Below are 24,298 nucleotides of genomic sequence, written 5' to 3' on the forward strand. Positions count from 1 at the left end.
AGAATTAAGAATTGATTATCATTCCTTAATATAACATTTATATATTTTAATTAATTTATTTTTTATTCGATAACAAACTGCATTTTCTGATAAAACACTTGCGTAACAACCGATTACAGAAAGGGCAACATGCATGTGAGAACGCCGCATTCAAAGGCATCTCAATTATCGGGCACTGCCTTTTATCAAGTTTTGTCAAGCTGTCTCTGTCTCTGTCTCTCTCTCTCTCTCTCTCTCTCTCTCTCTCTCTCTCTCTCTCTCTCTCTCTCTCTCTCTCTCTCGCGTAATATCTCTGCCTATCCTCCGTCCATCTCTCTCCATCACACTCTCTCTATATTTTTGTCGCACTCTTTCAATTAATCTTTTCGAGAGCAAGTAAGCCGAGCAAGTGAGCGAGGCGTGTTTGAGTCGCAGTTGTCGTTCATTAGAAAACAATAATAAGAATAATAATAAGCATCGGCAAACAATTGAAAGTGAACAGCGTAAAATGCTGGATGTGATCGCGCTAATTCTGATTACACTGGCCATCGGGTTCTGGTACGTGCGCACCCGTCTCAGCTATTGGGTGCGGCGCCAGATCAGCCATGAGCAACCCACATTTCCCATGGGCAATTTTCGCGGTTTTCGCAACACGGTTCACTTCAAGGACATTCTGACGCCGCTCTACGAACGCTTCAAGTCGACGGGATCACCGTTTGCAGGCATATATTTTATGCTGAGACCTGTGGTGCTAGTGTTGGATCTGGAGCTGGCCAAAGAGGTGCTGATCAGGGATTTTGCCAACTTTGAGGATCGCGGCATGTATCACAATGAACGAGATGATCCGCTCACCGGCCATCTATTTCGCATCGATGGACCCAAATGGAGACCGCTGCGTCAGAAAATGACGCCCACCTTCAGCTCCGGCAAGATGAAGTTTATGTTTCCCATTGTTTGTGCTGTGGGCAAGGAACTTGCTCAGATCTGTGCGGAGCAGTCGCAGAATTCGATTTGTGGCATTTTGGAAGTGAGTGATTTGATGTCCAGATACACCTCAGACGTGATTGGCAGCTGTGCCTTCGGTCTGGACTGCAATGGACTACGCAATCCGGAGGCTGAGTTTCGCACAATGGGCAGACGAGCGTTGACCGAGCGACATCACAACAAACTCATCGATGGCTTCATTGAGAGCTTTCCGCATTGGGCACGACGACTGCGCCTCCGTCAGGTCCATCCAGACATTACGAAATTCTACCAACGCATTGTCCGGGACACGGTTAAGGAGCGCGAGTCGCAAAGAATTGTGCGCAACGATTTCATGAATCTGCTGATCGAGATGAAGCAACGAGGCGAGCTCACCCTGCCGGAGATGGCCGCCCAGTCGTTCATATTCTTTGTCGCCGGTTTCGATACCTCAGCATCGACCCTAACCTTTGCCCTCTACGAACTGGCCAAGCAGCCGCAAATCCAGCACAAGCTCAGGCAAGAAATCCAGGAGTCCCTTGAAAAGCACGAAGGTCAATTCACATACGAATGCATGCAGGAGCTGCGCTACATGGAGCTAGTCATTGCAGGTGAGTGTTCGGTGAATATTCAAAACTTAAATACCATTATGAAGGCCACCTTTAATACGAGTGTAATCTAAAACCTCAACACTTGTATACCATTGTCAAGGCTATTTTAATTTGGTTTGACAATATCTTATCTGTGGATTTCATTTAAAAAAAAGAAGGGTATAACTGCTATGTGTATGTAACAGGCAGAAGCTAGCATCTTTGACGCATTTGATTTAATATTATCGACCATTTGAAAGGCAAAGCAATTCGATCAATATATAATCTGCCTTGACATATTATCGATAAAGTGTACAAATTGCATTAAGATTGTACAAGAAGCTTCGAAGTTATAGGCAACAACTTTCTCTTACTTGTTATAACAACCAATTATATTTATTTTTTCTTATTCTCAAGAAAATATTGATTAAATATTAATCATTATTTTTAAAAAATTTATTTTAAATATATATTTTTTCTTTCAGAGACACTTCGAAAATATCCCATTCTACCGCATCTTTCGCGCATCTGTCGTAATTATTATGCGGCCAAGGGCAATCGCCACTTTTACATAGAACCCGGCCAGATGCTGCTGATACCCGTTTATGGCTTTCATCATGATCCCGAATTATATCCAGAGCCACACAAATTTATACCGGAGCGTTTCATGGCCGATCAGATGGCAGAACGGCCCACAGCATCATGGCTGCCCTTTGGCGATGGGCCGCGCAACTGCATCGGGATGCGATTCGGCAAGATGCAGACCAGTATTGCATTGTTTCATCTACTGCAACGCTTTCAGTTCAGCGTCTGTCCGCGAACCGTATCCAAAATTGACTTTGTTAAGTCCAACATTCTGCTGAGTCCGTCCAGTAGTATATATCTCAAGGTTGAAGAACTACAAAATATATAATATTATCAAAATACGGGATATTGAGTTCTTCAATCATTATAAGGGTAATCAACTCACATTTAATACTTATCACAGTTATATATTAAACACTTACTAAATATCAAATAAACTTGCTTTAATATAATTTTATTATTTTAAGTTCGGTGTGTTATTGTAAATGAATTTCACGATGTATTAATCTGAATAAGATTGGCCAATCTTAAATTCAAATATATATAAACACTGAACCCATTAAAAATGTTTGAAAAGGGATGTAACACCCAATAAAGTATATATATATTCTTGATCGGTATCAATAGCCGGGTCACTATGGCCAAAATCATATGTTCAGAGGCTATAAGGACTAAAGAATATTGGAATTTAAGTTATTATATAAATCTAGTCAATCAAGTTTACTACATTTTATCGATAACCACGCCCGTTTTGCGAATATCGATACATATCGATGTCCGGTGGCAATAAAAACCACAGTTTTAAGGCAATTATATATTAAAAAATTACTGAAGAGCTCCATTAAGATCAAAAAAGAAATACCACAGTTATAGTCGTATACGTATACTCATATTGATGTCAGTACTATCAGCAGGCGCGAGCTTTTCATGCATATGTAACAACTGATTGCAGGGTATATCGTAGTCGAGCTTACTCGACGATAGCGTTCTTATTTGTTTTGTTTTTGTTTGTTGACTTATCGCACTAACTCAGCATTATTGCTTGCTAGTCTTTCATATGAATAGATATGTATAGTAGAGGCTTGGCAACAAATATTTCGATAATTGAGTGCAAATTGCAGCATTCAAAACTTTGAACGTGAAACATGTTGTGATTCTAATCGTAGTTAAATAATATGCGTAGTCTTAAACTACACATGAATGGATCAGAATATATGTATATATGTAGATAAACAACTCAAACGAAAAGCTTTCGGAGAGCGAGCTTTAGCCTATAAATATTTGTGGTTATTCAATTTGAAGCTCAGTCTGCTAAAATGTCGCTTATTGTAACGTTTATCGGTATTATTGTGGCACTGCTCATTTACGCAGTGCGTCGTAGATACAACTATTGGAATCGTCGTGGTATTCCGCACGATGTACCCAAGTTTCCCAAAGGCAATATTGGCGATTGGCCGTCCAAGCGGCAAATTGGTGTGATCTTTGGGGACTACTATAAGAAATATAAAAATTCCAAGAGCCCCTTTGCCGGCTTCCTATTCTTTTTCACCAAGAGCGTTGTGATTACCGACATGGAACTGTTAAAACGCGTCTTGATCAAAGACTTTCAAAATTTTGAGAATCGCGGCATATTTTACAATGAAATCGATGATCCCCTATCGGCAACTTTGTTCAGCATTGAGGGTCAGAAATGGCGCCATTTGCGCCACAAAGTGACGCCCACCTTCACCTCCGGCAAAATGAAGCACATGCTGCCCATCGTTCTGAAAGTGGCCGAGGAATTGGCCAACGTGTTTAAGGAGAAGGTCACATCACCAAAGGTGCTGGAAATCACCGATCTAATGGGTCGCTATACGGCCGATGTGATTGGCACCTGTGCGTTTGGCATCGATTGCAACAGCCAGCGCAATCCCGATGCCGATTTTGTCAGCATGGGCAAGCGAGCTGTTACGGAACGAGCCTATCATGGACTTTTAGATTTCTTCATTTTTGGCTTTCCCAAGTTAGCGCGTTTTTTGCATTTGCGATTAACAGTTCCGGAGGTTGAGGACTTCTACATGCGGATCATCAAAGACACCATCGATTATCGTGTGAAGAACAATGAGAGGCGCAACGATTTCATGGACATGCTAATCCAAATGTATAAGAAGCAACAGATGGGTAACACCGACGAGGGTCTGACCTTTAATGAGTTGGCCGCCCAAGCGTTCATTTTCTTTGTGGCCGGTTTTGAGACCAGCTCCACAACCATGGGCTTTGCCCTATACGAGCTGGCCCAGAATCAGGATGTGCAAGACAAACTGAGAAAGGAAATTCACGAAGTGCTTGCCAAGCATAATAATGTGTACTCTTACGACAATATTAAAGAAATGGCATACCTCGAACAGGTTGTGATGGGTAAGTTATAAGAGCCACATTCCTTTGTATATGCATTGTATTATTTCGTGTTCCCATTTAGAAACGCTACGCAAATATCCCGTGCTGGCTCATCTTACACGCAAGACCATTGCGGATTATTCGCCGGAAGATCCAAAGTATTATATTGAGAAGGATACGGCTGTTATTGTGCCCGCCATTGGCATTCACTATGATCCCGACATCTATCCCGAACCACACAAGTTCAAGCCAGAGCGCTTCACAGAGGCTGAGATTGCGGCTCGGCCATCCGTTAGTTGGTTGCCCTTCGGCGATGGTCCACGGAACTGCATTGGATCTCGATTCGGTATGATGCAGTCGTGTGTGGGTCTGGCCCATCTGATAAGCGACTACAAGTTCAGTGTGTCGCCCCAAACGACAATACCCATGAAATTTGTTCCACAGAATATATTGTTATGCTCTGAAAACGGCATTTATTTAAATGTCGAACGGGTTGGCAAATAAAACGAAATTGAAACACTGGTTATGCAAACAGATAACATGTTATATCGCACAGGTCAACAATTGGTTGTTGTTACCCGCTTCGATTATTTTGTCGTATCTAATCTAACAATGATTAACACAAAACATTCCACTTGGAATTAATCTAAGTTTGTACACACATTTTCTGCCAACCACTTAATAATTGATTATTATAAATAATAAAATACATGACTCTTTAGTATTTTCGTAATCTTTGCCTTTGTATATTTAATTTGATTTTACGAATGATATTTCGACATCAAAGTGACCAAATACTTGTTACACAAGTTTAGTTGATTTAATAAAAAAAAGGTTTCTATAATAATATATATGATTCTTGCATTTTAATTGTACAACAAATGTGTACAATATATTATTAAATCTCAACTCATGTCATAAAAAAAAGAGTTCAAATGGAATTGCGAGGAAAGTTCTCAGATTTGTTGTGGGTCAACGGATGAAATCTGGTAATACCTCGTTTGTCACACGTGTGGAATAAAAAATTAAAATGCTAATTTTAAGTGAGGTCTTGACCCGACTAGCGCGAGTCATAAACATTGGCTATATAAATGCCGGAGATGGCGAGCAACTGTTGACCAGTCTAAGTCCTATTAGCCAAGTGAAATGTTCGTCTCCTACTCGCTGTGCGTGTTCTTCCTAATCTGTGCCTATATATGGATGCAGCAGCGATTATCCTATTTTAAGCGTCGTGGCATTGCACATGAGACACCCTGGCCACTGGTTGGCAACATGTGGGGTTGGCGAATCACCAAACATACCTCGGAGATATTGCAGAAGCTCTACTTTAGGTACAAGCACCTGGGACCCTATGTGGGTGCCTACTTTCTAATGACTCCCATTTGGATTGTCACCGACATGGAGCTGTTGAAACGCATCTTTATCAAGGACTTTGCCAACTTCGATAGTCGTGGTCTGTTCTACAACGAGCGAGATGATCCCTTGTCAGCGCATCTCTTTGCAATTGATGGTCCCAAGTGGCATAGCTTAAGGCACCGAATGACGCCCATTTTTAGTGGTGCCAAAATGAAGTTAATGTTTCCATCTGTGCTTAGAACAGCTAGCGAGTTGGTTAATGTACTGCAAGAGCGTTGCGTCGGACAAGCGGCCAACTTGGAGGTTACCAAAATACTGGCCTGCTATACGTCGGACACCATTGGCACTGCCATATTTGGACTGGAGTGCAATAGTCTGCGCGATCCAAAGGCACCCTTTGTCCAGATGGGTCTGAATGCGATGCTAAAGAAACGTTTGGATTACATCTTCTGCCTGCTGTTTCCAAAGCTGAGCCTTAAGCTGCGACTCAAGCGCACGCCCCGCGATGTGGAAGCCTTCTATATGGGCCTAGTTAAGGACACTATCAGCCATCGGGAAAAGTACAATGTCAAGCGCAATGATTTTATCGATATCATGCTGCAAATGAAACATAAATACGATGCAGGCAATTTGGAGGAGGGTCTCTCGCTCAATGAGATCGCCGCCCAGATGTATGTCTTTTTGGTGGCAGGCTTTGAGACGACAGCAACGGCTTTAAGCCTGGCTCTGTACGAGCTGGCACGAAATGAGCACATCCAGAGCCAGCTCAGAGGGGAGATCGAAGAAGTCATCGCCAACTATGGAGTGAATGGGGAGTTGAGCTATGAGGCCTTGCAGAAAATGAAATATCTGGAGCAGGTCATATCGGGTAAGCAGAAATCAAATGCATGCAAAAATAAATTCTTCAACATTTAGTATATATTTCTATCTGCAAAAGATGAACTTTAAGTTTCTCATAATACTGCATTACCAAGCATATTTATGCCATAATTGTAAAGAATTAAGCTTGCAGCATTTTTTGTTGAATATTGATATTTGACTATTATATTTCCTTCTCTCAGAGACGCTACGCATGTATCCCGTTGCCTCGGAGCATTTGAGACGCGCCAACGCCCACTATGAGTTCCCCAATCATCCCAATTATTATATACCAGCGGGGGCGCAGTTGATTATACCCGTCTATTCCATACATCACGATCCGGAATACTATCCGGAGCCGGAGAAGTTCTTGCCCGAACGCTTCACAGAGGAGGCCATCCAGCAGCGTCCAACATGTGCTTTTCTACCCTTTGGAATGGGGCCTCGCATCTGCATAGGAATGCGCTTTGGTAAAATTAAGCTGGCCGTCGGCTTAATATCATTATTGCGTCATTTTCGATTCAGTCTGTCGCCGGATACCCCACAGCCCATGGAATTCACGAAACACTCGTTTCTACTACACACCAAATGTTTCAAGTTACTTGTGGAGCCACTAAAATGAGTTGAAGCTGATTTAATTGTTGAAAACAAAGTTCAACTCAAATTAGGTGATAGAAATTCTACACAACTGTGACACTATAACAAACTAATTTCACTTTAATAAGCATCGCTACGAACCAAAACAAAAAGCACACAAAACTGGCTAATAATATATATATATATATATATATATATATATATATATATATATATGTTTATAAAGATAATCATATGGAATACGCAGTGACGTAATATTCTCGTGTATTTCTGAAAAGCTTTTTTTATGCTCATCTCTAAAGTAGCTAAGGTTCTCAGTATAAATACAATGAACTTTAGCTATGTAAAGTCTCAATTAAACTGTTGTATTTAATAACATTCACAAACCCTTCATTTTATTTATTTTCTTTTTCTAAAGCATTCATTTTATAATCATATACTTTTGTAAGACTTTGACCGGCTTAAAACTGAGTGACAATGGTGATAATGCTGTGGCTATAGAGCATAAGTGCTCCACTCTTAGATATTTATAAACAGAAATTACATTAATTACAGAAAAATAGAAAAACTTGGAATTTGAATTAAATTGAAAGATTGTTAAACACGCTCAACTTTCAGGAAAATACCCGACTCGCTGGCAATCAAGAAGCTCTCCTTGTTATATTTAATAGGAATTGGTGTCTGATCACACACGGAAAACTTAAAGTTCTTGATGAGCATAGACAGGCCGATACGCGCTTGCATCTGGCCGAAACGCATACCAATGCAGTTACGGGGTCCTTCTCCAAACGGAAGCCATTCCACGGAATCACGATTCTTGACTCGTTCTTCGTCGAAGTTATCTGGATTGAAGCGATTCGGTTCGGGATAATACCTCTCATCACGATGCATTGCGCCGGCGGGTATCAAAACTGGCATTCCCTTCTTGATCACATAATTCGGATAACCTGGTACCACATAATCCTCCAAGCATTGACGGTTCAAGATTGGTAACACAGTATACAGACGTAGTGTTTCTACAACAAAATTTATTTAGCTATGCTTTTTAGTAATGTTTTCGTTACATACCTGATATGACTTGATCCAAATACTTCATATCTTTGATACATTCATACGATAGATCTCCATTGTGCCGGGCCAGAACCTCATTACATTCCTTCCGCAAGCGATTCTGTACGTCCTCCGCTCTAGCCAGTTCGTAAAGGGCAAATCCCATTGTGGTAGAAGAAGTCTCGAATCCAGCAGCGAAGAATACAAAAGCTTGGGCAGAAATTTCTTCAATTGTCAAGTTCATACTCTCTCCTGTCTCAGACTTCATCAAGGGCTTGTTTTTCAAGTCAATCAGCTGATCCATGAAATCGTTGCGTCTCACATTATTTTTTTCCCTGTAGTCAACAGTTTCTTTCACAATACGCATAAAAAACTTTTCGATATGCTCGGCAGTCATTTTCATGTGTATGCGTCTCGAAAAATTAGGAAAACTATTGAGCAATGCAATTCCCAGATTACCATGACGTTGATCAGTTAAGGACTTACGTCCCATTATGCGAAACTCTGCTTCCGGATCCTTCAGACTGCTGCACTCAATGCCGAAGGCACAGGAACCTATAACATCAGTTGTAAATCTCGCCAAGAGTTCTTTAACCTCAACAATTGACGACTTTGATACCATGTCGCCGAAAACTTGTATAAACTCATTACAAATATTGACAACCGTGGGAAACATGTACTTCATTTTGCCAGAGGTAAACGTTGAAGAGAGTTTGCCCCTCATCGATCTCCACTTGTGTCCGTCTAATAGAAACAGTTGACCTGACAACGGATCATCTTCGGCGTTGCTGTAGAATCCTCTGTCCGTGAAATTATTGAAATCCTTCATGAGAATGAGCTTTACCAAAAAAGGTTCCAGGATAAATGCAGCTGGACGTTGAAACCAATAGAAACCGGCAAAAGGTCCCGTTCCACGGAATTTATTGTAATATTCCATCCAAACTTCTGAGAATCCGCGTTTCGTACGCAGACCGGTCATGGTGCCCAACATCAGACTGGGTTCCTCACATGGAATACCCAAATTTTGCCAATGCTGCATATTGCGACGTAAGCGCAAGAAAAAATAGCCAATTAAGGCGATTACTACAGTGAGCAACCATATGCCGACGCCCATATTAACTAGCAATAACTACAACCTCTCTTGAGAATAATAACCAACCGACTGAACGCCGGAGAACTGCTTAACGAAGTAAAAGTTGTGGCATGTCATAATGACGATACATTTTACGAAAAGCTTAACTATTCTATCGCATGCAAAAGCTTTGACGATAAAAGCTTCAACAATGGTAAAGTACCGAATTCGTATAAGCAAATCTATTTTTATAAAAAAAACGCCATCGAAATCTGAAATGCGCATATCTTCCGCAATTTGTAAGCTTCAGTCACCAAATCTTAAATGTATGTTGCTTGTAATGGTCACGCCCACTCCGCCTCCCTAAACCGATACAGCTGTTAGTATAAATCGATAAGATCATATATCTCACATATTGATCTTACATCTCAATATTGCTTGTGACACCCATAAAAAATCCGAAAAAAATGTTATGAAAGCCCATATCTTCTGCAATTTAAGAGCTATAGTTTGGAAGGCAGATTACTAAGATCGTTATTAAATTTTTGTTGGCCACCCTTACTCCCACCCCCAAAATTTTCAAAATTTTATGGTTCGACAGGCTGGATTATAATTATATTTGTGATGCGCTACTTACGATACGGTATCTGGTTTTATTTAAAAAAAAAAAAGGTAAAAATTAATAAACGTAAAACTGACTAGCTTAACAGCTGACAAAATGTTTACCATTCCCATGAACTGAGATTATTTTTACATAGGAAACTCCTGGTATATGTAAATAAATGAATGAACCTACCTCAACAGCAGTTTATCATTTAAAAATGTGGAATGTGGAAAACATGGAGTGTCAATGAAATCTGCAAAACAAAGAACACAATTTGAAAGAGTCTTTTATAATTATTATTTATAATAATAACATCTATTAATTTTAATAATTATTATATTGTTTTGCCATTTCAATTGTTAAACACGCTCCACCTTAGGGAAAATACCACACTCACTGCCTATTATTAGCTCTATTTGTGATATTTTATATGAATTTGTGTTTCATACACACCGAAAACTTTAAGTTCTCGATAAGCATTGCCAGACAAATTTCACGTAAACACGATTCATGACTCGATCATCGACTTCTATGAGTGAACGTGTCGTACGCACACCCACCATGCTGCACAAGAAGAAGCCAATTGAGGAAAGTGCCACAGTGAGCAACAATATGCCAACGCCCATAATGATCAGCAACAACAACTATTGCTATGAAACACAATAGGCAAACGAACTTTGGCGATCTGTTATCTACTGGAAGAACCTGCTGGCTAACGAATGGTGAGTCAAAGTTTTTGCAATCATAATGACGATACATTTTACCAAAATCATGTATTTTCTACCGGGACAGTTTTGTAGATTAACGCTTTATCAACATGGTTGCTTAATCAGTTGCATTCAAATGCTTATATGCATTTAAATTGTGAATTTGATTTCTAGATTAGCTGCTTTATTCTTGATGTTATCTTCGATAGACTGGATTATATTATATTTCGTTATTTTTAGTCTAGCCTTATTAAAGCGAAAAATAAAATAAATTTTAACTGAAAGTTGACAAAATGTGTATAATTTCAATAAATTGAGTTTAGTTTAACCTTGAGAACTAAGGGTTCTGTAAATTAATTAATGAACCTACCTCAACAGCACTTCATCAATTATAAAACTTTTCTATCTGCAGGTAATATTAAAATCTTTTAGGGTCAATTAAATCTGCAAATCAAAGAACAGCATTTTAATGCGTCTTTTCTAATTGTAATGTATAATAATTATAATTATTAATTATCATTTTTATTATTTGGTTATGCAATTCCAATTGTTAAACACGCTCAGCTTTCAGGAAAATACCCGACTCGCTGGCAATCAAGAAGCTCTCCTTGTTATATTTAATAGGAATTGGTGTCTGATCACACACGGAAAACTTAAAGTTCTTGATGAGCATAGACAGGCCGATACGTGCTTGCATCTGGCCGAAACGAATACCAATGCAGTTACGGGGTCCTTCTCCAAACGGAAGCCATTCCACGGAATCACGATTCTTGACTCGTTCTTCGTCAAAGTTATCTGGATTGAAGCGATTCGGTTCGGGATAATACCTCTCATCACGATGCATTGCGCCGGCGGGTATCATAACTGGCATTCCCTTCTTGATCACATAATTCGGATAACCTGGTACCACATAATCCTCCAAGCATTGACGGTTCAAGATTGGTAACACAGTATACAGACGTAGTGTTTCTACAACAAAATTTATTTAGCTATGCTTTTTAGTAATGTTTTCGTTACATACCTGATATGACCTGATCCAAATACTTCATATCTTTGATAGATTCATACGTTAGATCTCCATTGTGCCTCGCCAGAACCTCATTACATTCCTTCCGCAAGCGATTCTGTACGTCCTCCGCTCTAGCCAGTTCGTAAAGGGCAAATCCCATTGTGGTAGAAGAAGTCTCGAATCCAGCAGCGAAGAATACCAAAGCTTGGGCAGAAATTTCTTCAATTGTCAAGTTCATACTCTCTCCTGTCTCAGACTTCATCAAGGGCTTGTTTTTCAAGTCAATCAGCTGATCCATGAAATCGTTGCGTCTCACATTATTTTTTTCCCTGTAGTCAACAGTTTCTTTCACAATACGCATAAAAAACTTTTCGATATGCTCGGGAGTCAATTTCATGTGTATGCGTCTCGAAAAATTAGGAAAACCATTGAGCAATGCATTTCCCAGATTACCATGACGTTGATCAGTTAAGGACTTACGTCCCATTATGCGAAACTCTGCTTCCGGATCCTTCAGACTGCTGCACTCAATGCCGAAGGCACAGGAACCTATAACATCAGTTGTAAATCTCGCCAAGAGTTCTGTAACCTCGACAATTGACGACTTTGATACCATGTCGCCGAAAACTTGTATAAACTCATTACAAATGTTGACAACCGTGGGAAACATGTACTTCATTTTGCCAGAGGTAAACGTTGAAGTGAGTTTGCCCCTCATCGATTTCCACTTATGTCCATCTAATAGAAACAGTTGACCTGACAACGGATCATCTTCGGGGTTGTTGAAGAGTCCTCTGTCCGTGAACTTATTGAAATCTTTGATAAGAATATGCTTTACCAAAAAAGGTTCCAGGATAAATGCAGCTGGACGTTGAAACCAATAGAAACCGGCAAAAGGTCCCGTTCCACGGAATTTATTGTAGTATTCCATCCAAATTTCTGAGAATCCGCGTTTCGCACGCAGACCGGTCATGGTGCCCAACATCAGACTGGGTTCCTCACATGGAATACCCAAATTTTGCCAATGCTGCATATTGCGACGTAGACGCAAGAAGAGATAGCCAAGGACGGCTAGCACAGCAGTAAATAGTAATGTGGCGATACCCATTATATAGCGAACAATTTCTATATTTCACAAAACAAGGGACCACGAAGCAACTCGAGCTGCGGCAGAGCACTGAAAGAACTGCGAGATTTCTTGCCATTTATACGGTCAACTTTCGCATCCATAATGACTAGAATTCCTATGATGCTTTGGGAGCTTTGAGAGTACAATCTTTGTTGATAATCAGCTGAAACTATAGACGATGATAACCTGTATTCATTAATGGGTATTTTGGCAATAAACTTATCGCTTGGCTGGCTTTGGGAGCTTTTAGGGCAAAGTTTATAACCCCATAAAGACGAAGATCGTAAGTTGTCTAGCGCCACCTGTTGGGCATGCTTCATGCATTTGTTAGCCTTAAAAAGAAGAAGACCTTTTCAAGATAGCGGCTTTCAATGCTATTAGGGTCTTCTAAATGCACGTGTAATTTTCCATAACCATCGTGCCAATTATGTAATATTAATATTAAATTTTCTAAAGGTGCACTTGAATAGTAATATCGAAATTGAGAACAACATCTTTATAAGGAAAATAGTTGTTTTGTTTGAGTCCTTTCGGTTCATTCATCTTTGAAAACATGAAGCTGCGCTAGGCCAAAGCTTAAAGGAATATTACCATTGGATAAATAGGTAGAAGATATTTGAGTTATGCGAGTAGCTTCTACAAGTCTCTACATTAATTTATTTATTTACCAAATGAATAGAATTGCTAAAAGTTCAAGTAAATAGCCATTCAGTATGAATTTGCCAAAAGTCGTATATAAACAGGAGAGCTTCAAACCACTCGGATTGAAACTTGTCAAAACACTGACAACATTTAAAAGTTATCATATCAAAGTTAAAGCTTTCTGAATATCAGTGATTAAAATGCGTCCTCGATAGATACATATAATACTTATAGCGATCCGGCAACTCTGCTGGTTTGTTTGACAATTGATTAGATTTGAAGTGCGGATATTGGTAGCAACAATAACAACAACAGTATCAACAATACAAGCACTTAGTACAACAACAATTTAACAGCTTGCCATATTGTTTATTTTTATACCCAATATTTAAGTGAGTTTTTTTAATGCGCTAATTGAACGTCAAATTCAGCAGGTTTCGAGAACAAGTACATTGAGAGCAAAAGCTGCGAATATTGTATAAACTATATTCGAATAAACGGGCTCAGCCAATTGAGACTGATTGGAATTTAGAAATAGTTTGACATACTAGAAACATGTTCAGTTACGAAAAATCTGATGTTCGCTGTTGAACCGTAATAAATACTAATCACAGCCTAATCGAGTTGATGACTAAAGTCATTATAAAATGTACACGTTCTGGGTCGATAGGCGACTGTTTGATATTTATTTGCGTTTACTTATAGAACACATCATTTTTTTGTACAGTGCACTCAGTTTATGTTTTTTATGGGGCCAGTTTTATTTAAGCCAACCCCACCTCGATGAGTATAGGAATTTCAATGGCAACAACAGCTCTTTTATCTATAAACAGAAAACAAAATACACAAAATAAAAGCAGTAAAAGTGATAACAAACGAAAACGAACTTTAAATTGTACAGACTATAGAGAATTTACAATGCTCAGTCATATAGACTTCACAAATGCCCTATTTAAAGTTTTTTTCAGCTTCAGCTCTCTTCGTTGGATTATTATTATCATTTTTATTTTTTTTTTTATATTAAGAATCACTGATTCAACCTACACATCAAATTAAATCACATTGAGTTAAGCATACACAAGAAAATAAATAAATGAGAAATTCGTACTTCAAATAAATGAATAAATTACTGTTTGAATAACTATTTATTTGCTCGGTTGAAGGTCTTTTTGTACATATTCAAAGAACATTATACTTTTTTCCATTAAAAAATAGATACATAATAAATTCGAACTAAAATTTAAAAAGTTACTAACTACATAATAAACGATGTATATGCTAGATTGAAGATATTTGCACATATTTAAAGAACTTTATGCTGCTTTCTAGAACCCAATTGAGTGTAAAAAAAAACTTGTTTTAATCCAGTAAATTGTTTTTGTCTGTGTATGTGACTGTATTTGTTGGCCTCAGTCGAACGCCCACGGAGCATGTTTAAGCCAAGTCAACAGCCATAAGCAGCAATAACTGTAGTGTACCGCACTCGGTATTGACAACCCACCTCCCGCATCCCCTCACCCAACCTCAAAATGAAAAGCTCCCAAATGGCTGGAGGAGCGTATCGTAAAAATGTTTCTACTCAATTGCACTCAGTCGAACAGAGCGGTTTGGTAATGAACGTAACAGATTCAACTTGTCGCTGAGAACGCGTTCGCGACTCCGCGTATTAGATCATTGACGATTTCCGGGCAACAAAGAATCATTGGCCAAAAGCGGTGATTTGTAAATATAAATTTTGTGTTTTTATACGTATATATATATATATAGATACATAAATATATATGTGTGTGGTTCTAATTGCCAAACGATTCGAAACAAATCAGCATGAAAAATTTGTGGATATTATTTATGATATTAGGGCTAATCGTGCTCTGCCTTTTAGTACTGCTGATTATAGCAGCGCGTTATCAGCGTGATTACTGGCGCTATTTGGATATACCCCATGAGAGGCCCAAGAAATTATGGCCAATCATGAAGCAACTGATCACTCAGTCCCTCAGCACAGAGGCCATGAAGACGGCTCACTACACGGCCCTCTATAATAAGTTCAAGGGCAGCGGACCCTTCTGCGGCTTCTATGCGTTGCTGCAACCACGTGTTCTCGTCCTCGATCGTGAGCTGATACGCCAGATAATGATCAAGGATTTCTCGAGTTTCAATGATCGTGGTATGTACTGCAATCAGAAATCGGATCCCTTATCGGCTGATCTCTATGGATTGCGCGGCAATCATTGGAAGGAGATGCGTCAGAAACTGGACCCAACTTTCGAAAGCGATCGCATGTCCTGGCTATATGGCAGTCTGTACGACGAGGCAGCGCAGTTGCTGCTGACTGTCAGTTCCACGCTAATGAGTCAACCACACTCCACGCTCCACATACAGAAGCTAATGCGACGATATGTTATATCCGCCCTGGCCAGTTGTGTGTTTGGTGTGAATGCCGAACAGCGACAGAAATACTCCATGGATGAGTTTGAGCGGATGACAGAGTTGGTGTTGAGCACAAAGAAGCATGGCTATCTAATGAATCTGATGATGATACGCTTTCCCAACTTCTGTCGCAAGTTGCGAATGCGTTTGACACCCAAAGAGGCTGAAGTATACTTTCTAACGCTGCTCGGAGACATTGTGCAGCAGCGGGAAGCATCTCAGGTGCGACATCAGGACTATTTGCAGCTGCTGTTGGATATCAAGGCACTCGAGTTGACCACCCACGAGTACGAGGCGGACAAGGAGCTGAAGGAGCATCTGCAGAAAGAGCTGGCTGTTCATGCATTTGTCTTCCTCAAGGCGGGCTACGAGCAAACGGCAAACACTTTGTCATTTGTCCTTTACGAACTTGCCCTAAACCCTGAGGTGCAATCTCAGGTGAGGCAGGAACTGAAACAGGCCATGGAAAAGCATGACAATATTCTGAGCTACGAGTGTGTGCAATCCTTAACTCTAATGGGTTATGTCATCCTGGAAACGCTTCGAATGCATCCTATAACACCGTATATATTGCGTCGCGTCCTTAGCAGTTGTTCGGTGCCGGATCATCTCAAATATAATCTGGTCAAGGAGCTATTTGTGATCATACCAACGCATGCCATACACAATGATCCCGAGTATTATCCCGAACCAAATCGGTTTAATCCCGACCGTTGGGGAAGCCCCAGGGATTCCTTCAAGGAGCAAAGCATTTGGTTTGGTTTTGGTTCCGGTGTCCGTAATTGCATTGGTATGCAATTTGCTCAATTACTATTACGTCTAGCTTTGGCACTGCTTTTACTCGAATTTGAGTTTACCTTAAACTCAAAGAGGCCTCTGGTCACTCTAGAGGACGGCATAGCACTCCAGCTGACGCCTCTGGGAGTGGTCGAGCCAGGTCTGGAGGAGCGTGCAGTCTGAGCTTGTTCAAATATGGTTGTTTTACTTAAAGTTATTAATGAATTTAGAGTGCTTATGAAGCAGGAGCTACAAAAGAAATATTTGCATATACAAAACCCTTACAACAATTTCAAATTCAAGAAATCAGAAAAAAAAAAGCTCAGACATGATTTAAAAATCATAAAAATTAAATAAAATACCTAAAGTAGAGTGTAATAAATTAAAATAAACTAAAGAAAACCTTTAAAACAAATCAATCTGAGTGATTTAATAAATAATATTCTGACAAAGAAAAAAACATTTTTATAAGAAAATTAAGCTTAACACAAACGCTTTAACATAAATTGTATTTATTTAAAATCCGCTAAAATAGTAAATATTATAGTTAATACATAGTTATATATATATATATAAAATTAATTACAATATGCCATTAAAGAACTTGGGATACACCCACATATTTTATTGGATTCGCACTACTCTTGGGTATTGAAAGAATCCCACAAATATATTTGATTTTTACTAAAAAGTGCTTGCTTAAATGAGTGTATTTATCAAACATTTGTTTTATTTTTTTATTATTAAGTAAGTAGCTCTGCAAAAATAATTTAATTACACACTAATTAATTGTGTTTCGTTTGTTGTTATTTACTGTTAATTTGTATATTGTTCTTGCATTGTCATTTGCTGATATGGTTGCTATATGGCTGCTACGTATCGTGTAGCCCAGTTAAGTGCAGTATTTCTTTTGTGTATATTTAAATATGTTAAAAGTAGTAATTTAATATAAATTTTGACATTTTTCGTTTGATTTTAGTAGCATAGTTCATAAAAATAAGCATAAAATTAAAAACTATGCACAAGTTATGTTAAATTGTGAGCTTTTTAGATATTTAAATTAATTGTAGAATAAATAATAAACAAAACAAAAAAAAAACAGTAAATATTTAAAACTGCTTTGCGCCTTTTCAAGTTGTGTGTTAACGATCAGTAAAATTATTAACAATTATTTATAGCTCGACTGATATGGAATGCTTTAGCTGTTTTCTCTAGGGCAGCGCTACGAAATGCTAATTTAAATCTTAAGTTTAATGTTTGTTCGACATTTTGGCCGCTAATACAAAAATTGGCTGCACGGCAGCTTCGAAGTTTTACTTTTTAATCTTTCACCTTATTTATTTTGGTGGCTTGGGTCGCGAGGGCAAGGGTAGAGATTTGCGTACGGGATCACCACGATTGGGCAGCTTGCTGCGCAGCATTTGTTCGTGCACATAGAGGAGCAGACCCACATCACGATGTCCTGCCTGCCAAGCGATTTTAAACGCAGTGCTGCCATCCTGCATGAAAAGCATATTATAGGTTTAAGTGCTGCAATAGTTGTGGATTGCTAAGCGAAACTTACCACATCCTGCACTAGGGAATCGCAATCCTGTTGCGACAACAAGTGCTTCACAATATCCACACGTCCGTGTTCTGCGGCACACATCAGCGCCGTGCTGCCATCCTCATCCTGAATATTAATATCGGCGCCGGCGTCGAGTAGCATGGCAACCATGTCGCCGTTACCATGCGACACAGCGAGCATCAATGCGGTCTGGCAGTGCTGTAAGTATCAGGTGCAAAAGGATCAAGGAACAGGTGAGTTAGTAGGGAAACAACAGTTTACAGTGAGTAAATCAGCATGATGGACGGACACTGGGTTGGGTGTGCCTTTACCTACCTTCTTGGCCCGTATGTTGACATCGGCCATCTGGAACAGTCGCTCCACGACCGTCCGATGTGCCACTTGCTTCAGCTTGGCCAACGATACGAGCATCACGCATGTGTATCCAGCGTTATTCATTTGGTTTACATTGCAAACCTTCGAATCCAGCAATATGGATACAACATCAAAGTTGCCATGCGAGACCGCATAATGCATTGCCGAATTGCCCTGCAGACAAATATTAAATAGAGTATAACAAATAAAGTAGGAAATGGCTACGCACATTGCTATCGGAGAGATTGACACAGTACTCCAGCAGTGGCACCGACAACGATTCAAAATAGTCCAAATAATCCTCAACCTCGTGCGGATTTGAGGTCGCCGTGCTGGAGATGCGGAACCAGTGCTCTCCAATGCTTGTCTTTGATGATTTCAGGCTGAACGATGAGAAGGGCTTGGAACCCAGCTTCTTGAGCAGCGAATCATTGATGACTTTCAGGGCATCCTTCATCTCCTTAGCCAGCTCCGTTCTGTACAGGCACAAACAGAGTAAGTATCTAGTTTCTAATTGAGAAATGCTAAATACTTACTTTTGTCTGGGCTCCGAGGGTGCCTGAGCCAGCTGATGCAGCTGTGCCTTGGTTGGCGGTCGATCTTCCTTCGGAGCTTCCTTCGGAGCCACATCTGTCGTCCGCTCAATGACGGTCACCTGTGACTCCTCGCTCTGACTAGACTTAAGTGGTGTGCAAGACTTTTTGCGTGCACCTTGCGCGATTTCCCGCTCCACATTGGAATCAGTCGAAGCGGTTAGAGCCTGTTCCGGCGAGGCGGACTTGCTGCTGGAGGAGGAGGTCATCAGTGGTGCGGGAGAAGCATCTCGTGACCAGCTGATGCTGACGCGTTTCTCCTCGCGCACAACCAGCTCATCATCACCAAGTTGGGTAAAATCCAAATCCTGGGACGTAGCTAATTGCTTGGACGGCTGTTTGATGAAACTCTGCATTTCTGGTGCACAGTCAAGCGATACACTGGGCGGCTTCTCCTGCAGCGAGCTGTGGAAACACAAGTTAAACACGTCGTCAAGTTTCAGTTACTCAATTTTGTGGATATGGGACTATTGCTATTATAGAACCCACGTTAGCAGGAGCGCTGAACAGCCGCTGACCACCAGTGGGTAGCAGGTGAAGCTGCTCAGGCCGGAAAACATCGAGAACACCATCGAGAACACAAAACGAAAAGCCAAACAATAAACAAAAAGTCGATAAACGAGGAGAAACGAAGCAAAGTAGCTGCAAACGTGCCAAAGCCAAAATGAAAACTGAGCCTGAAGGTCAATGCGACCAGGTCGCAATACACTTCAATTCGGAATCCGTATTCAGAGTCGTCTGCTGAGCAAACGACAATGCGCATGACGCGTCTTCGCTGGGTGTGTGTCTTAGCTAACCCATTGAGCTTAAAGCTCTCGCAAGTTACAGAGGAGCGCGGGTGATTCAAAATTCAATGGTAATTACAACTATTTTGTAAAATTTAAAATAATAATAGATAACTTATGAAAATAACTATAGAGGTTTCTCAGCAAATCAACAACGATTTCCTTTTTCTTGGGGCTATATTTGACAAAATCTCCTGGCAATATTACGGAGAAATTAGAATGCAACCGAAAGAGATTGTTGAAGTGGGTCGGTAGAAATTGCGAATCGGATTTCAAATTATTTAAAGCTTGAAAACTCACCTCAGACATAGTTTTCGTTGCGCCTTTGGGCTCCGTGGAGGCGCCGATGGCGTTGCCTGGGCGGTTGTTGGCAGCGTATAAGTGTTTTGACGTTGGAACTGCTTGCGCACTGGACTGGGACTAGTGAGATGCTTAGGACGCGGTATACGCGAATCCGCCGAGGTGGAACGCCGAATGGGATGTGGAGCTGTTGGTGGCTCGTTGGTTGGGTCTGCCTTGGAGAAGTCCTTGGCCAGCAGCTGGATGGCCTCCTTGCAGGAATCACAGTAGTTGGCCGCACAGGCAATCGAGATGTGCGGCTTGACAATGTCGCCACAGCCAACGTCCCGCTTGTGTACCTGCTCCGTGTTGCACGAGGAGTGGGCAACGATGCGCTCGGGCTTCGCAACGACAGGCAATGGCTGCTCCTCCGTATTGCTGGCCACATGACATGTCTGCGGTGGATTCAGCGGTGCCATTAGCTGCTCGGTTTTGGTCACGCTGCGCGTGAGACGCTGCAATCCCTTAGTGTCCGTTTGTCGATTCGTGGACTCCACGCCGCATTGGGTGCCCACCTGTTGCTGCTCGGGCATCGCCTGAGCACCCGTGGAGCGTACAGTGGTCGCCGCTGTTTGACTCGACGCACTGTGCACCACGGTGTTTAGAGTCTGGCAGCCAATCGCCTTGCGTTTGATAGCCAACTGTTCGTGCTCGCCGAGACTGAAGGTGTTGCTGCGACCTGGCAACTGTGGCACGGGCTTCGGCTTCTCCGGCAGCTTCTCGTCGGTGCCACAACCGACGCTGACGCTACGCTTGCTAATGGCACACTTTTCGCAGAGCACATCCGTCACTCGATTCTCGGAGCTGCCCACGCTGCGCATATCTGGCTTGCAGTTGGTAAAGTTCTCCCTGGTCATCGGTTTGGCACTGATGCTCACATTATGCTTGAGCACTGGACGCTCTGGTACGGTTTGGTTGCCCATCTCCCGCTGCTCCCTCTTTGGCACATACATCTGGGTGCCCACTGAGATGAGATGTCGGAGTCGCTGCTGCTTGCTCTCGCTGAGCGCCTGTTCAATCTTCTGCTTCAGTTCCAGCTGCGAGTACAGCGTCTCCGTCTGCTGGGTGCCCACGTGGCGAACGCTCAACGGCGAGCCCACTGCAATGTCACGTGTGGCAATCACCTTGCTGGCAGCCTGTGTGGCAACATCGCGTCGTATGATGCTCGGCGATATCGAACTGCTGCGCATCCGTGCGCCCAAACTTTCCAGCGAAACGGGACTGATGCGCTGCGGCGTAAACTGCACGGGTGAAGCATTCTTAAGGCCCGGACTGGGTGGCGATGGTGTTTGGCGTTGTCCGCGGAGCAGCTCCTCGTTGCGACGCTGTAGACGCTGTTTCTCAGAGCGCAGTGAATTCAGCTCCATCTAAAAGTTGTTGGGAATTAGTAAATGCCAGATAGATATATATCTTTGTATATTAGAGATACTTGACTAACGATTTATATATATAATTTAGTATCGCTACATTCTTTACTGTAACGCATGATAAAACTCTCAATTACCAAATTCTGAACGAAAATCGGCCAACGAAATTCTTATTTCAATCAACAAATACTTTGCCTAAGCGAAAATACTTGATGAATTATAAATTTGTCATGCTTTCCTAACTTTGCTGAATCCAAACTTGAATTGCGACTGACATTCGATTTACTCACCTCCATATCAGGTATGACCTTGACCTGCTCCTCTAGGTCCTTGAGACGTTTCAAGCTCAACGCCATTTGTTCACGTATCTGGCAGAGCGCTTGTGCATCCGCAGTAGTCTGACCCGTCTCGGAGCTGGCCGGCGACTGGAGGGGGCTGTCAGAGGAACTGCCATTTGTTGTCGTCTGCTCCGCTTTGGGTGTGGCTGTCAAATGATGGCGACGCGGTGGCGGTGGTGGTGGCGACGCTTTGTCTGCGACACTCTCTGGCTGCTCCACCGGCGACTTGGCATTGGCAGCCACCGTGGCGAGGACATAACTCTCATACTGGACCTCAGCAGGACTGGGACGCTGCTGCAGTGGCAGCGTATTCGAGCGCTGAAAGAGACGAGGTGAGCGATTCCCAGCCATGCAGGAGTCTACATAAAAAGTAAAAGAAAATAAAAGATAAAGTAAGCTTTAGATAATGCCTGACTATAAGTATTTTATCTGGTTACTTGCTCTGTGTGTAGCTTTACTCAAAACTATTTTAATTTGCAGACTTGCCATAGACGCTTCCAATTGACTACTGACAGCGACATTTTGGCACAGCAAAATGCGTATTATTAATATTAGTGATAAAATAAATGATAGCAGTTAGAAACTGTGCCACGGTGCGCATAATTTGCCCACCAAACAAAAACTGCCGCTTCAACTATGAATAGTAGCGGCAGCAGCAGCAGCAGCAGCAGCAGCAGCAAAAATAAAAATACTAAAAATGTACAATAGACAAAAGCCAAAAGCTAAAAGAGACTTCGAGTCTGTCCTTTATGTGTGTCTGTGTCAGCAGTCTGCTGATAAGTCGGGGCGCCGACTGCTGAGCTATTATTATTCAATATTGATTTTACCTACATACAAACACTACATATTGCACTCATTTGTTTATATAAAAGAGACGATGTTTTGCTGCCACTACTCGGGCATTGCCCGCTCGACTTGTGTATGTTTTGCAATACGCATCGATCGTATCAAACGCTTATCGATGGAGGGCCACCAATGAATAAACAAAGTGACCCTGAGTAGTGGAAAGTGCAGCATATGTTTGTCAAATTCAAGTGAATGGCAACTACGCGAAAATATCAAATAATCACACACAACTTAAACAAAGAATCTTTTCAATTCAATTGAAGATAGATGAAGACAGATACGTTATCTAAAAAGGAAAAAGCTCTTCTTCGGTACACTTTCGGCGCGTGTACGCATACTTTGCACACACACTGTCTGTCGACAGTTGTTACTCATCGCTTTGCCGGCAGCCAAGTATTTTTGTATTTTTTCTCAGTTTTTGGTCGCTGCTCTATTTGCTACTATTACTTAATTTCTATACACATACACATATATGTGTAGAGATGTAGACTTTTGTGCACTGATCTTTCGGTAAAGAAATGCAAAACAAAAGTCGCAGAAGAAAATAACAAAAATAAAGCAGAAAGATTTCTATTTTTTGTGTCGGTGCCAAGTTGACTGCGCTGTCGAAAGAAAAAGATGGTCAAGGCAAGAAGATGGGGTTGGCCAGAAAGACAGCAAGTCGCGTGTTCAGATAGCATTGACCGGGGCCATAATTAATCAGTTTTTATGAGCTAGAAAATTAGCTATAATGAAAATGAAAAACACGCGTCTAAGCCAGCAGAAAACACCTTTATTAGCTAACTAGCTGTCTGCCTGGCTAATGAACCTACTCTCATGCCACCAGCTTTTCAGAGCACTCTGCCTTGTCTCCGGCTCCACTTTAATCTTTCTCTTTGTCTTCTTGTGGCGTCGCAGCGGCAAAGTATCTGCGGCAGTGGCAAACATTGTTGTTGCTGTCGTTGTTGTTGTTGTTGCCACTTGTTATTGATTTTCAGTTGTTTTAATAGCACATTTAATTGAACGTTGCAGCAAAATAATTAGGATTAGCGGTCAAGGCGGCAGCCATTGCACTTTGGTAATGCTAAAAAATAAGTATTTTATTTACGACTTGTTTGTATTTTGTTTTTTGTTTGGTGTTAATTAAAGCAATTGCTGTGTGAGTAATAAGTAATATTAATTTGATTTGATTTGATTTGCTCAGCTGGAAGGCACATGTACAAATCGAAGCGAACAGCGTCAAACGTTATCTTTCACAGTGATGCACAAAATTACATGCACACCGTAACTCACTCTGCATGAATTCATTTTTGATTCTCTTTAATATCGTGAATATTGGCATTGAGAATAATAATATATATTTTTAGCTTTCCACTGTTGTATACATATACAAGTAGATATATATT

The 24,298-nt window shown here is 41.1% G+C and overlaps 6 protein-coding genes across 12 annotated transcripts in view; 3 read left to right on the plus strand and 3 right to left on the minus strand.

The window, feature by feature from the left end:
* Positions 1–282: 282 nt before the first annotated feature.
* On the plus strand, positions 283–2,609 carry LOC6559094 (cytochrome P450 6a22). The gene is made up of 2 exons (XM_001985921.3): positions 283–1,553; positions 2,018–2,609. The coding sequence occupies exons 1-2, from the start codon at positions 488–490 to the stop codon at positions 2,443–2,445; spliced, it is 1,494 nt and encodes a 497-aa protein (XP_001985957.1). The 5' UTR covers positions 283–487; the 3' UTR covers positions 2,446–2,609.
* An 819-nt stretch (positions 2,610–3,428) lies between these two features.
* Positions 3,429–7,479, plus strand: LOC6560881. Its single transcript, XM_001985922.2, has 4 exons — positions 3,429–4,514; positions 4,576–4,994; positions 5,631–6,717; positions 6,911–7,479. Exons 1-4 carry the CDS (start codon positions 3,434–3,436, stop codon positions 7,327–7,329), a joined length of 3,006 nt encoding a protein of 1,001 aa, XP_001985958.2. The 5' UTR covers positions 3,429–3,433; the 3' UTR covers positions 7,330–7,479.
* Positions 7,480–7,794: 315 nt separating this feature from the next.
* LOC6560110 (probable cytochrome P450 6a21) lies at positions 7,795–9,554 on the minus strand. The gene is made up of 2 exons (XM_001985924.2): positions 8,373–9,554; positions 7,795–8,320 (listed from the first exon to the last, which is right to left on the minus strand). Exons 1-2 carry the CDS (start codon positions 9,466–9,468, stop codon positions 7,902–7,904), a joined length of 1,515 nt encoding a protein of 504 aa, XP_001985960.1. The 5' UTR covers positions 9,469–9,554; the 3' UTR covers positions 7,795–7,901.
* A 1,683-nt stretch (positions 9,555–11,237) lies between these two features.
* LOC6560111 (probable cytochrome P450 6a21) lies at positions 11,238–12,925 on the minus strand. The gene is made up of 2 exons (XM_001985925.2): positions 11,759–12,925; positions 11,238–11,706 (listed from the first exon to the last, which is right to left on the minus strand). The coding sequence occupies exons 1-2, from the start codon at positions 12,852–12,854 to the stop codon at positions 11,288–11,290; spliced, it is 1,515 nt and encodes a 504-aa protein (XP_001985961.1). The 5' UTR covers positions 12,855–12,925; the 3' UTR covers positions 11,238–11,287.
* Positions 12,926–15,127: 2,202 nt separating this feature from the next.
* On the plus strand, positions 15,128–17,028 carry LOC6559175 (probable cytochrome P450 317a1). Its single transcript, XM_001985926.3, has one exon. It carries the CDS (start codon positions 15,342–15,344, stop codon positions 16,905–16,907), a length of 1,566 nt encoding a protein of 521 aa, XP_001985962.1. The 5' UTR covers positions 15,128–15,341; the 3' UTR covers positions 16,908–17,028.
* A 196-nt stretch (positions 17,029–17,224) lies between these two features.
* The window catches only part of LOC6560306 (KN motif and ankyrin repeat domain-containing protein 1), a 28,298-nt gene continuing 21,224 nt past the window's right edge, over positions 17,225–24,298 (minus strand). For 3 of the 7 annotated variants that reach the window (XM_032734067.1, XM_032734066.1, XM_001985927.2), the window contains 7 exons: positions 22,020–22,426; positions 20,324–21,729; positions 19,182–19,643; positions 18,875–19,121; positions 18,607–18,819; positions 18,289–18,489; positions 17,225–18,223 (listed from right to left, as the gene is read on the minus strand). In XM_032734067.1, coding sequence (XP_032589958.1) covers positions 18,062–18,223; positions 18,289–18,489; positions 18,607–18,819; positions 18,875–19,121; positions 19,182–19,643; positions 20,324–21,729; positions 22,020–22,426 — 3,098 coding nt within the window. In that variant the 3' untranslated portion in view covers positions 17,225–18,061. Of the gene's footprint in view, positions 18,224–18,288; positions 18,490–18,606; positions 18,820–18,874; positions 19,122–19,181; positions 19,644–19,727; positions 19,907–20,323; positions 21,730–22,019; positions 22,427–22,504; positions 22,572–23,725; positions 23,978–24,185; positions 24,208–24,298 lie in introns of those variants that run through there. The other 4 variants (XM_032734070.1, XM_032734068.2, XM_032734069.1 and 1 more) reach the window with 4 other exon arrangements.

This window comes from Drosophila grimshawi, unplaced genomic scaffold (assembly GCF_018153295.1).
Source record: "Drosophila grimshawi isolate 15287-2541.00 unplaced genomic scaffold, ASM1815329v1 contig_1367, whole genome shotgun sequence".
Classification (NCBI taxonomy): Eukaryota; Metazoa; Arthropoda; class Insecta; order Diptera; family Drosophilidae; genus Drosophila; species Drosophila grimshawi.

Bases quoted from the DNA above. Each gene is read 5' to 3' on its own strand.
- LOC6559175 (XM_001985926.3), top strand. From the start codon at position 15,342: ATGAAAAATTTGTGGATATTATTTATGATATTAGGGCTAATCGTGCTC.
- LOC6560111 (XM_001985925.2), bottom strand. From the start codon at position 12,854: ATGGGTATCGCCACATTACTATTTACTGCTGTGCTAGCCGTCCTTGGC. The intron at 11,707-11,758 runs GTATGTAACGAA...ATTTTGTTGTAG, and splicing joins TTTGGATCAGGTCATATCAG to AAACACTACGTCTGTATACT.
- LOC6560110 (XM_001985924.2), bottom strand. From the start codon at position 9,468: ATGGGCGTCGGCATATGGTTGCTCACTGTAGTAATCGCCTTAATTGGC. The intron at 8,321-8,372 runs GTATGTAACGAA...ATTTTGTTGTAG, and splicing joins TTTGGATCAAGTCATATCAG to AAACACTACGTCTGTATACT.
- LOC6560881 (XM_001985922.2), top strand. From the start codon at position 3,434: ATGTCGCTTATTGTAACGTTTATCGGTATTATTGTGGCACTGCTCATT. The intron at 4,995-5,630 runs TAAAACGAAATT...AAGTCCTATTAG, and splicing joins ATGTCGAACGGGTTGGCAAA to CCAAGTGAAATGTTCGTCTC. The intron at 6,718-6,910 runs GTAAGCAGAAAT...TCCTTCTCTCAG, and splicing joins TCTGGAGCAGGTCATATCGG to AGACGCTACGCATGTATCCC.
- LOC6559094 (XM_001985921.3), top strand. From the start codon at position 488: ATGCTGGATGTGATCGCGCTAATTCTGATTACACTGGCCATCGGGTTC. The intron at 1,554-2,017 runs GTGAGTGTTCGG...TTTTTCTTTCAG, and splicing joins CATGGAGCTAGTCATTGCAG to AGACACTTCGAAAATATCCC.